The 13,767-nt window shown below is 36.3% G+C and overlaps 1 protein-coding gene across 1 annotated transcript; it reads left to right on the forward strand.

Annotated features, from left to right (window-relative positions):
* Positions 1–3,559: 3,559 nt before the first annotated feature.
* LOC147498540 (histidine kinase CKI1-like) lies at positions 3,560–9,345 on the forward strand. Its single transcript, XM_086563264.1, has 8 exons — positions 3,560–4,497; positions 4,598–4,834; positions 4,935–5,301; positions 5,354–5,583; positions 6,340–6,715; positions 6,901–7,475; positions 7,712–8,887; positions 9,124–9,345. Exons 2-8 carry the CDS (start codon positions 4,604–4,606, stop codon positions 9,343–9,345), a joined length of 3,177 nt encoding a protein of 1,058 aa, XP_086419390.1. The 5' UTR covers positions 3,560–4,497; positions 4,598–4,603.
* The last annotated feature ends 4,422 nt before the right edge of the window (positions 9,346–13,767 follow it).

The following is a 13,767-nucleotide window of genomic DNA, read 5'->3' on the forward strand; positions in this document are numbered from 1 at the left end:
TGATGCCGCAGAACATGGTGTACATCAGTACATGTTCTTGGAGGAAGGAGTGTACTAATAGCTGCAGATGGTATTTATGGTGAGTCCTCAACCATCCGGCCTTACAAATGCACTTGTACAGTTTGCGCCAGAGTTAGAAGCTGCACGCTGACTGTTGTAATTCTCAATTGCAGATTATTAGAGAACCCAATAGTTGAGAACTCGAGTGGTCAAATGATGATATGAAGCCAGAAACTAAAGCTAACTAGGGAACTCAGATTGCAACTGTTTCACCAGCTCAGCAGTCCTAGGGTGAACTCAAGACTGGCGGACGCCAGGGAAGAATTCTAAAGATAATTCACTCCGGTGTTGAGCAAAAAGAAAGCAAAGCAGGCCAAAAGAGATAGTGGGTGGAAGCGTAGTCCATCTCATGCCTGTTTGATGTTTCTCCACCATATATATATACACTAGATCTAAGATAGAGCAGCTAGACACGGCTAGTGCACTAACTGTAACAGCTGAATCAGTAGAAGGAAGACCATAATGTCAGAAGATGGGAATTACCTGATACTAACTACTAAAGATTTATTGACTAGCTAAGATCACTCTTGTTGTGTGTGTTAGTTTGGCTATGTTTTTAGTTTGTAAGCACTCGGAGGTGCTCTGTATGAAGCACTTCCCTAGATTATACAGTATTTTTTAAATGTATAAAATGAAAGGTTCAAGGAACAGATATATGCCTATATCGTACACGAAAAGCGCGCAGCTGATATCAATTCAAAAATTACTAACCAACTTGCTTTTTTAATAATTGATTACTCAATTTATATCGAATGGAGCCAAGAGACAGAGTTCTGGACTACATATATGCAGAATGCAGATACACGGTCCTTAACTTAGAGACTTAGAGTTGTGCCACTGTCCTTAACGACACACTTTTGGTCTTGATTTAAGTGCATTATTGTAAACCCAACTTGAGGAATTGTTTTCAGTGAGGCGACATGTATATCATTCCTCTCTAAAATAGAATTGTCTTATAAATGTAGTAACAAGAAGCATATAAAGCCCCTTGGTTTTAATTAAGAAAAATTGCAACCTTAAGAAAAATTGTGTCTTAAACAGCTTGGGAGGATTTAAATTGCTTCTAATTAGAACAGCTTTCTAACTTCATTAGATTTCCTAATCTAATCAATTTAGTAAAATATATTCTTGAATCGAACTTAATTTTTTAAAATTAGAATTGTTATGTTTCTTTCTAAATCTAAGCAATTTCCACCTAAGTAGCTTTCTAAATTCAAATGATGGAATATACAGAGATGCATCATAATCACCCTTGAAGGAAGAAGTATAAATATTCTACTCTAATGCTCTTTCTTATATCCATATTCCAAGATATAAGCACACAAGTAGTGCACCAGATATATCTATTATACATTTGAGTTTCCAAATAGTTTCTTTACTGTGTTAATCCTTACAATCATAACCAGGTAATTTTTCGTATTACCAGATCTCTATATTCTCTCAAAAATGGTGGAATTGATCAACATATTTTTTTTATTTGTGAGTCTGGTTTTTCAAATTTCTTTGAAATGTATAGGAACATTTAAATTCTCACTATCCTATTCCGCAACTGAATAACTAACTAATACCTTATTCAAATTAACAATGGATATTATTTATCCTAGAATCTTTAACAGACTGTATTACTGTTATCATTATTTTTATGTGTTTATGCCATTATTCAATCATCATATTCATCTTTTGTGCTTGATATTATTTGGTCTCGATCAATATAAGTATCACTACATCGGTATAGTCTCAACTCTCAACAAATATCACACCTAGCCACATCAGCCAAAACAGGGTTGGTTGGCCCATGTGTTTTAGGCTGCTGAAAATAGCACCTAATCAAAATTCAATGGATTCAAAGCATCATATCAACAACTATTTATTGCTTCCCCTTATGGGAAAAAGGCCTTTAATCGCTTTAAAGATAGAATAAAAGTGCATCTTCCCATAGATAGAAAATTTTAATTGGAAAAATATTTACTGAGTTTCCCAAGAGATTTTATATACCTTTTTTGACATGAAAAGTTCACAAGTCGTAAATAAGGAAAAAGAGAAGGATTTTGTCAAACATCTTTCAACAGTGATTGACTTGAGAAGAACCAAAGTCCACTATACTATACTTCTCGTTGACTCTTGTTCTCCTTCTCTCTCTCCAATCAAAAGTGGGGTCAGCGTTTCTTAGGATTGTACGTTGTACTGTATTGCCTTTTTATATGTGTTAGTGCCTATGACATCTTGGGAGACAGAGTAGGACAAGTCTTTTTTCTACTTTCATGCAAGTTTTGGAAGTCCAGAAGTAGCTCTTTCATAGGTAAATAACACTACTTCGTTAGCTTTCTTAATGTACTATCTCAGAATTCAGATTTCTTCTTTGTACGATTTCTAGGTTTCTACCTTAAACTGTTAAACTTAAACCTGAATAGTACCAATCAAGACCATGGTTTAATGCAAAGGGAACTAATAGGTACCTCATTTTGCATGTGGTCTCGGACTCTCGGTTGAATGTCTTTCTTTCCCTGACCTTTAATGTGGATACTAAAATCCTAGTGAATTTGAAAGTACGTTCTGAATTTCACGTGGATTAGTGGATCTCAAATTCTTATTTTTACCGCTCCTTATTTTGGAATTGGGCATATATGCTGTTGTTATTTAAGTAAAAACGAGATTATTGGTTTGGGCGAAGTTCATATGTTGAGCCAAAGGCTTAGTTAACTATGCATTTTCAGTCTGATCTCTTTATTCATCCCTAATGCTGAAGTAGGGAATTGCATACTAGGTTGTAAATTTTGTTCATCAATTTATGCATTTTCCACATTTGCTTTAGTTTCTTCATCAAATGTGGAAAAGAATCCTGAAAGTTGTAAGATTTAGATCATATGGCCGCAAGAGAATACTTCGTCTAGAACTTTCGCATATTAACTCAATCAGCACAAAGAAACACATATGCACTATTTAGTAGTATAAATGTTATTATGATAACCCTAATGTACATCACTGCCTGCAGTCTGCAGATCACTATATATAGTTCTCTAAGAATCCCTAACACAGCTTAATTTGTACTGCATTTTTAGCTTGTGATGAAAAAATCACATTGTTAAGGACAAATACAACTATCCTTGCTAGATCTTGTCGATTAATCTCAATCCAAAAGACAAGAAAAGGTCTTAAATAGTTAATTTAAGCTGAATTAGTTAGTCTAGTTCGATTTCTGTGGAACTTTAAAGCTTTACATGCACTGTCTCATTCAACATACGTGATTCTCGATTGACATGTTTGATGTTTCCTTGATCAATACTTAACTCACTGGTAACTGTAACACATCGACTCTTAAGCTTATCAAGCTGAGTATACATTTATGACTAGATAGATATGTAAGTAACCAATTCCATTATATTTTGCTAGCTAGAGCTTTCTTCCACTTTCTGTCGAAGCTAGCAAAACTTGAATACCATAAGTACTTAGAAAAGGTGGAGTTCTTGTAGTGGTTTGACCATGATCCATATTTCATTATCCACAAATGCCATAAGAAAGACACTAAGAAACTCTATCATAGAATTGAATAAGGAAAACTCTGTTCAAACTGATGGCCTTGAAATTTGTAATATCTTTCACAGATAGGAACTGATTACCCAGGTAGCTAGAGCATGGTTTTCAGAATACAAAGAAATGTATGACATGAGTACATGAGAAAGTAGAGGGCATCAACCACCAGATTGAGCCTAAAATGGAGTGTCTTCTCCTTTGTTCCGCTGTATGTTTGTTAACAGCCTATATGAAGCAGAAGCCTCTGTTTGCGTGTGTCTCTCTGTTTATGTGTGAGTGTTTGGGGGATGGGGCGATAAGCGTACGTGATTATAGTGCATGGAAGTTTATCTGATGTATCCATATTGTGCATAATTCTCTGTCGGTCCTTGAAGTAATTAATCAGTGTCGATCAGAATTAAGAATAGTCATAACTGCGTACGGTACACAGAATGATTACATAATTAATGAATGTGTGTCCTGATCATATAGAATAGTTGCTATATAAAAAGAAGGATGTTAGTCACATATTTAAGAAAATGTAACTTAGGTCGTATGGAAAGAGCGGACGGTTATTGTTAGTATTTGATGGTTTAGCTTTAAATTTTCAGCTGAAATGCCAGATAAAGTTGACGTCTTCACTTAATCTATAGCCCATTAATTAGTTACAGAGTCTTGGGAAAACTTCCTTTCAAAAGAGAACTGTGCATAATGGATGCATGTCTTTGGAGACATAATAAGGTTTGGTGATGGTTTTTTGTGAAGACGCCAAGTAGAGTGCATTCTTCTTGGACTCTTCTTCTCAGGTAGGTTTAACAGTATTGTAAGGACTTATGCTTAGTATATGCTGAATTGCAGAATACAAAGGCATTCAATAAAAAATAACACCAATGAAGCTCAGGTCATCAGTAGCTCAGCAACCCAAATGTTTGTTTGTTTCTCTGGTTAGTTTCTCTTCTTTTTTTGATCTTTGATATTCTTGTTATACACATTTTTTGTCGAGAATATAATACTTGCAGAAGTGCAGGCATTTATGGTGTTCGTTATACCCTCTCTAGTGATTTTGAATTGGTTTGTTATGAACAAACAAGTTGAAGATGCTTCCGAATTTGCTTCTCACTCTGTCCACAAAGAAGTGCTTTTGCATGTTGAAACTGCTGGGAAGTTCATATTTCCGGCTAATACATCTGCAGTAAACTTAGCCCGACTTGTAAGTTCATCTCTCAATGCAACCAAACCCTCACTGTCTACAATTGAAAGTAAGGTAAGCATCCAATCATTGACATGCCCCCAGTACTTTCATATAACTCATATTAAGTATCAAGGAAATAAGGAACTGACTATTATTTCATTTGTGTTTATAGGTGGCTCCTCATCTGCTTGTAGCATTAAAGACTCTTAGTTTGTCACAGATATCCTATATTGGTTCAGAAAGTTTTATCTATTCCTACTACACTGAAGGCAATCAAACTCTTGTTCTATACTCAAACACCACCAGCTGTTACACCCAACAAGTAGACAGCTACACAGGGAGGCGATATGATGACGAGAGAAGTCTGAATTGCCTAAGCTTCATTGACTCAAGTTGGCTTCATAAAGACTTACTAAGCAACTCGAATGGTTATGCTTCATTAGGAAGAGGATGGGGCAAAGATCAAGAGCAGTTGTTTATTAGCACAGTGGCTGTTGATGGATTAGGGAGTGGTCTCTCTCGGGTTTCCAGTGAAATATTTTATTGATGCAATCTCTGGGATAGACCTTCATGGTGGAGACTTGTATTTAGCTACAAAGGATGGGATATCTCTCGCACAAACTGGGCCTCATCAAGTGAAGCTCAATAATGGCACAGTTTCAATTGTTCTCGCTAACTCTACTGAAGATCTAGACACTCCACAAACGATCGATGTTTCCTGTGAGCCCAGTGATGAGACATTGAGAAATAAAAATGTGGACATCAGGGGAACAAAGTACATGGTGTATTGTGCGCCACTTGAGATAGCTGGAGTTCCATCGGTATGTCTTCATAACTATTTATAATAATAATTAGCATAATGTGATGATACTCAGAGTTGTCTTCCCATATATAGTCAAGCTTACAATACGGTATATAGTAATATTAGTACATTATAATGTTTTCCTGTTTCTCGCACTCAAGACTAACACTGAATGTCTCTTTTTCAGTCTAAAGAACATTTTAGTTACAAATATTATATGTATTTGCGATTCAATGAAAGTGATTGCTACTCTCATTATAAATTATAAGTCATTAATGAATACTCTTTCAAGTTTCAACCACAAATGAATATACAAACCTTCAGGTTACATGCACATAATGTGGTAAATAAATTTTCTTGTCTATATTTCCCTTTTACATTGAGACAAAATGTCATTCAAGAGCTCGATCAACTTCTCTCCTATACATGGTATTCCTGTAAATGAAAATACTCCTCAAATCTACTTCCTTGCATTAGTTTTATTAGTCTCAATTAAGTTAATTTTTTATACATGGAAAGTTGTAAGTTTGGATATCGTTAGTTAGTAGTTGTGTGAACTGTATCTAGAGGCTTCTTGCTTCATTTGTTCTTTAACACCTTATTTAGCTAAAGGAAAGATGGAATGAAAAAGAGTTGAAAGCTTTAGGTGCATATTTCTGGAAAAGAGTTACTATGGTGTCGTACATGTTACTGACAGATACTGAAACAACATGAATGTTGAACCGGATAGATTGGATGAAATAGTGTTTTGATTTTGGAATTTTTTGTTTTGCAGGTATCTTTAATGGTTTATCCTCACAAGGGATTAGTTGGAGTGGTCCATAGACATAGCAAGACAGCAGTGGTGCTTCTGATTGTATTGCTTATATCTCTAGTTGCAACAATTTTCTCCTTCTTATACTTGATTATTCGAACTGTCGGAAGAGAGATGTATCTCTGCGCTTCACTGATAAAACAAATGGAATCAACACGACAGGCAGAAAGGAAAAGCATGAACAAGAGTTTAGCCTTTGCGAGTGCTAGTCACGATGTACGTTCTTCCCTTGCAGCTTTGGATGGTATAATTGCCCTCTGTAAAGCTGAGGTTTTTCCAAATTCAGAGTTATATATGAATTTGGAGCAGATGAAAATTTTTACTGCAGACCTTCTAGGTGAGTTTTATAACTTTTATTGCATGCTCATACTTTTTCCATCCAAAAAATTGGTTTTCAAAAGATCATATTTGTATTTACCAGTTAGTTGTTTCTTATTTTATTAGTAGATAACAATCAGAGAAAATATACAGTGCATGAATGATGATTCTCCTTCTCTTATATGGTTGTAAAACTTGTTGCAGCATTACTAAACTCTGTTCTTGATACTAGTAAGATTGAAGCTGGGAAGATGCAACTCATAGAGCAAGATTTTAATTTGGCACAAATCCTTGAGGAATCTGCTAATTTGTATTACGCGGTTGCCAAGGATAAAGGTATCGATTTGGTTTTGGATCCTTGTGATGGATCAGTGCTTAAGCATTCCCTTGTTAATGGTGATCGTGGAAAGCTTAAACAAGTCTTGAATAATTTACTCCACAATGCTATAAAGTTCACATCAGAAGGGCATATAGCAGTTCGTGCGTGGGTACAGAAATCAAGTGCAAAAGATTCTGTTCTTGTTTCTAAGGATACCGGTGTGTGGAAATATATACCCCGGTTTCTTTACAAGAATAATGAAACTTGCAGTGACTTGCGTTCACTACATGCGGCTCAACAACGTCAAAATTCTGTTGAGTTTGTAATTGAGGTGGATGACACTGGAAAGGGTATCCCAAGGGAGAAACAAAAATCTGTCTTTGAGGACTTTGTTCAAGTTAAAGGAACAGCCCTCGAACATGGAGGAACTGGCTTAGGACTTGGTATTGTGCAATCCATAGTAAGTACTCTAGACCTACAGACATTTTAAGATCATTGTAAAAAATATTTCTGTCCCTAAATATTTTCAATATATTTGGTACTGTATATTATCATAATACTGATGTTCTAGAATTACCTGAACCAAGTGACATAATATTCAGTTTTTGGTACTGGTCGATTTATTAGACATGTTTCATATAGATTGATCAATATATCAAGTGCCATGTTTCATAACTTGCTTTAATCATGCACCAGGTGCGTCTCATGGGTGGAGATATTGGAATAGTAGATAAGGATTTTGCTGAAAGAGGAACTTGTTTTAGATTCAACATTTTCCTTTCTGCATGTGAGACTGCTTCTGGTACTTCAGCTGCTGAAGGAGAGAACACTAGATTACTCGTTGATCGATTTCCCATGGAGATTAGCCAGAATTTAGAGCTAAATATTAGGAACCAGAGTCCGAGAGCAGAAGGTTCGCATGTTGTACTATTCACTGAAAGAGGTGAAAGAAGAAGAATGGTACAAAGATTTTTTGAAACTGCAGGGGCAAAAGTTTCAACTGTGGATGAAGTGGAAAATATTTTTCATACTCTTGAGAGGATAAAACACAAATGGCACCTCGCTCATCTAAGTTCTTCTGGAAAGTCTGATTTGGGTAGTGACTACTTGAGTAACTCAGCATCTCGCGATACTAGTCTGGGGAGAAATGATGTGCGCATAAATGTTGGAGAAGAAATGGACTCTACGTCGCCTTATCATAGAAAAAGAAATACTAAGACTACTTTAAGTTTTGTACTCGCCATTATTGACTTCAGTGCCGCTCATTTCAGTAGTGATCAATTCTCAGAGTTGTGTTCGATTTTAGAAAGTTTTAAGAAAGACATATATGACATTAGATGTAGTGTTGTCTGGTTATATACGCCCCAAACAAATGTTGAAGCAAGAAGACGTGAAGAGAAAAAGCTAGCCCGGTGTCAACTTATTGTGAGCAAACCACTTCATGGGACTCGCTTGTATCAGCTGCTAAAAATGCTGCCAGAGTTCGGGGGTGCTACAACAATCGAAGGATATAAACCAAATTTTACAGGAAATATTGGACAACCTTCTAGTGACCCTGGTCCTTCTACAGGTCGAAACTATATGAAGTCTGATTCAGGAAGTGCACCTGCATATTCTGCTCTCCAAGAACTTCAAGAGATTGTTGGTAGTATTCAAAGGTATAATAACCTTTTGGCTGGAAAGAAAGTTTTAGTTGTTGAAGACACTTGGATCTTACGCAAGATAGCCACTAGAACTCTTAAGGAACAAGGTGCAACTGTTGAATGTTGTGAAAATGGGGAAGAAGCAGTTACACAAGTATGCAAAGCTCTTCGAGAGAGTGATGGGATATCTTCAAATCTTCCTTACGATTATATTTTCATGGATTGTCAGGTAAATTATAACATGTTCTACAATGAGTTGTTCTTTCATTATTTTTCTCTAAAAACTATGTTCTCATAGTTAATGTTATATATCTAGAACTAGAACCTGTCATAATTAACTATATATAACATGTATTTTCCTGTGAACTGTTTGTAGATGTTAGAGGTACACTTTTATAAATGTCAAGAAAAGGGTTTTTTTGCTGTTGAGACTTGTGTTATTAACGTTCGTTTCTTCTTCTTCAGATGCCAATCATGGATGGATTTGAAGCAACCAGAAAAATACGGTTGGAGGAGAAGGTGTACAATGTGAGATTCCCCATTATCGCACTAACAGCTCATACAGAGGCCGAGCTACATAAACAGATCCTTCTAGCTGGCATGGATTTTGTTATAACTAAACCAATATCAGAGGAGACATTACATACAGCCATCCAGGCTATTGATAAATGTAATGAGGAAATCTGACAAGTTTATAACTGCCCAGTTTCTATTTCTCTCTTGTATTTCTTAAAAACTATCTGTCAATTAAGACGTTACTTTCTAGACGTTTAAAATCACCTATTGAAAATTTGAAATGTATGCTTAGATTAACATATTAGAGTACGTACTGAACTGCAGGAAAAGATGTCTTGGACAAACTATATGCTCAATTCTACATACTTAAACATGAAGGTGTCACCGATTATTGCATATATATATGTTGAGTATTATTGGATTGTACTGAACTAACGTACTGCCAACAACTGTAATTAGAGGGATTCTTGTTGTTTCTGTTTTGTTCTTTTCGGTAGTTCCTACAGTTTTTTATTATCAGTGAACCGAAGTTTAATCCTTAGGAAGTTGTCAGTCTTTAAGCAATGGACTATTGGACACACCTCATAACACACTTTCGAAGGAAGGTCCTTGGCTAAACTAAATGTCTAAATATACTTCGGTTATTTATGATTATTAACGAAAATCAATTCCAAGTAATAGTGAAAAACGAAATCACATACAACATACAAATGGATTCCTCATTCTAGTGAGCTCCAGGTACTTACAGGCAAACCTTATAAAATGTCCATTTGAATTAGTTTCAGATTTTATTGATCCAGACACGAATAGCTGGGACTGGAATAGGCAGAATGAATTTTGGCCGTTAGCATTTTGAAACAATTGTGCAATCCGTATTAGTTTGGAGATGGGATGACTCTAGAAAGTATATTATCAAATCTGCATATAATAGATGCATTCAGCTGATCAATGGTAGTGAACTAGTGATACTGTGGTTAATGAAGATTCTCTTTTCAGATATATTCGGAAGACAAAAGTTTGAACGTTCAAACAAAAATAATTCATATGGCAATGCATGCAAGGTGTCGTCCCAACTGCAGATTATTTGGCATCTCATCATTTTCACGTCCAAGACAAATGCGCCCTTTCTCTGGAGCTATTTGGTGTATGTGGAACAAATTTCAGTGGAATAATTGATGGGAGGTTTTCAAGTGGTAGTAGTTTTAAGGATCAGTTTAGAACTCTTGCACGGGATAGAAAGAATGCAAGATGTGATGTGCAGTTTTGCTATTTTGCTGGAATTTTGTGGAGTACATGGGCACCAAGAAATGACACGAGATTTAAACGAAAGAAACTATACAAATGGTTCAGGAGGTTAGAGAACAGAGAGTTCAAAAGGAGAAATTTCCAGTCTATGTTAAATGGTTTCCCCCTAATATAGGATGGGTAAAACTGAATAGTGACGGTGCTTCACTAGGAAACCTAAGCTATGCAGGGGATGCATGTATCCTTAGACCTTAGGGATTCAGAAGGAAAGTTTCTAATGGGAGCAGCAGTACTTATTTTTCACCAACAAACAATGAAGCCGAATTCCTTTTCTCTACTATATGGTGTTCAACTTTTGCTAAGGACAAATTACAAGAAAATAGAACCAGATACCGCTTCTCAATTGCTTTTCGAAGTTATGACAGACGAAACTTTTATATGCAATTGGATTTTGTCAAGAGTTACAGAGTGTTGCCACAATTTGAAGAGCTCAAGTTCTGTTGGTACTTCATAATATTGCAAGGACAACAATCTGTTGAGAACTCAACTTGGCCTTGTCGTTCCTTCTTGTTTTTTCTTCTGTGTGATGGCTTTGTAAATATGAATGTGTTATATGATGCTGTTGGTACATGTAAAACTCGGGTTGTTCAATTATAAAAGCTTAGTTTCTGGAAAATAATAATAATAATAAACATCAAATCTTCGTAAAGCTCAAGGTCTAAGAAGTAGCTTCTAGTGGCAAACAATATTTATGATGCTAACATCCTTTTGACTTACACAAGAATCGACTAGTCATTAATAATCAGAGACGATCACAGTGGTATACTGCCAGAAGGTGATTTCCTTGGTCAAAGGAACAAGATGGTTCTGGCTAGGTGCTTAAGAAGAGAGACGAGCCCATCATTTCTCTGAGTTGGTTTTTGATTGGGTGAATCTGAAACTTAGTTTCGGGTATTGGCACGTCTTATAAAGTTCAGTTCCATATAGTTGCGTGCTTCTTTATCTAGGCATTCAGTGGGTGGGAGGTTAAAGTCTCGGTATCTGTTAGTGGTGGTGATGCTAGGAGAGTTCTATTTAATTATTTAGGTAACTAGCTGTCGCTATGTGTAGTGTCCAGATTAGCTTTGTCATCATATCCTACATTATTATATATATTATCATGTACTAACTACTAAATACATATCCACACTTCCATAAACGTAGGATACTTTACATATTTCAACACTCTCCCTCAAGCTGTAATTACGCAAATTATGCATATTACAACTTGGATGACAGAAATAAATATAAGAATATTGCTCCCCCTTTCGCATAAAACTGTTTTTAGTTGAAGAACTCAAACAACTGTTGAGACATTTTAGAAAGTGAAACTGTTGGTTTAGGCAATGGCCTAACCTGAATATTGAAGTAGTCTCATAGTCACAAACTATAACCATAACATATGTTTAGTGGCTTTCTTTTTGGCTGCTGCTTACTCCATTTGTTGTTATGGCTGTTGTTTCGACCCCCACTTACGTGGCAAACGTCTATTAGTAGGGGTCTCTATTTTATTCGTTTAATCGATAGGGCTAAAGCCCAATTTGCAATATCATGGATCAATGTACATGCCCATTAACTCATGTGTCTAAAGCTGAACCTTAGCCACATAGCTTGCCACTAATGTATATTAATTTATGTCTAGATTCGTTTCTTATCAAAGAGATAATTATCAGTAGAGAGTTATATTCAATTACAATTACTTAAGCTGCAAGAATACTTGAGCTACAAGGAGTCTCTACTTTACTTATATAAATACCAAACTATTTTTTTATACAGAACTACGTTATTAAGACTTGATCACATCGATAATTTGGGTACGTAGGCAACCGAAAGGTATAGTCTCATCATTCACTCGATCACCATTGCTTTTTCACTACTTTTCTATGTTTTTCATCTCTTTCGTCATTTCGTCACCACTTAGTGTTTTGATCATATTTGGTCGAAACATAATTGGCGCCATCTGCGGTTCTTATTCCACACCCTTGATCACGTTCTGCCAAAGTTATGACACATACTCAAAGAGCTCAAGGTCCCAATACAATTACTGACGATCATCATGACCATGATGGTCAAGGTCAACTTGGCGATAACGGACTAATACCTCTTAATACTGTCGTTCCACCAATGCGCCAAATTATTCAGCGCGAGGTTATTGGCTCTGACGATTCTCCATCATCTGATGCGGATAATGTCAATCAACTATCTCGCGAAGCACTTCTTTAAAAGTTCAAGAATGTCCGAAAATAGAACAACTACTACAAGTGTCATCTGGAATGATCCACTCCACTCACAGATGATGTTGTATATGTCACACCACAATGTAACACACGCCAACGACATGACAGTGTATGAGATCGTTTAAGTGGTAAAGATGAGATTCACGATATTCGCAACAGCCATCAACAAGTTCCAAGTAATGGGAACAGAATTCCCCGACCTCCGCCGAGACCCGATCACATTCTTGGTAGGCAAGGTAATGCTAATAACCGTCCGCCTACACCCTAAGGTCCTACGGATTATCGGCCAGTCCCGAGAAATTTGGGTGACGAACAGAATAATGGTCGCACTCATGATCGAAACAATCAATTTTGAGATATACCACAGCCACACAATTCTTATCATTCCGAAGGATATCATACTGTAGTTACACCACATTGTCCACAATCCTCTCTACACAGTCACGATGAATCTTCGTCGTTTTCTTCTCGTTTCGTTCGTTCCCATAGGCGTCATCACGACTATGATTACGAGCTAGCAGATATGGATCTAATGACTTCTCAACCTGTTAAAGAAATTATTAAAAAAGCTCTTCTGGACAGCGATCCTTTTGAATCGACATTAAAGAATCTGGCAGTTGAAGATGGTATTTTGGACAAATTTTCTCTTGTCGTCCAATGAGCTACTCATAACAAAGACTTCAAATAGCCAGAGTTTGATCAATATGATGATGTCGAGGGCTGCCCTATACTTAATGTGATTAATTTCACAAACAAACTGGTTTTATCGGGAGGTGATGATGCTTTAAAATGCAAATTTTTCCTTTCTACATTAAAAGGGGAAGTGTTGGTATGGTTTAGCGAATTACCCCCATGATCTATTCGCTAGTTCAAGGACTTAACCGAAAAGTTTTCAAAACGTTTTCATCATAATCTAAAACGTCCAAATGATGTCTGAGTTCTTTTCAACATCAAGCAACAACGTGATGAAACTCTCTGTAGTTTTGTCACTCATTTCTGCCAAGCTACAGCTGAGATTTCCGAGCAGTCTGATATAATAGTGGTCTACGCTTTTAAAGAAGCTATCTTATTT

The sequence above is a fragment of the Coptis chinensis genome, chromosome 5, assembly GCF_015680905.1.
Source record: "Coptis chinensis isolate HL-2020 chromosome 5, ASM1568090v1, whole genome shotgun sequence".
NCBI lineage: Eukaryota > Viridiplantae > Streptophyta > Magnoliopsida > Ranunculales > Ranunculaceae > Coptis > Coptis chinensis.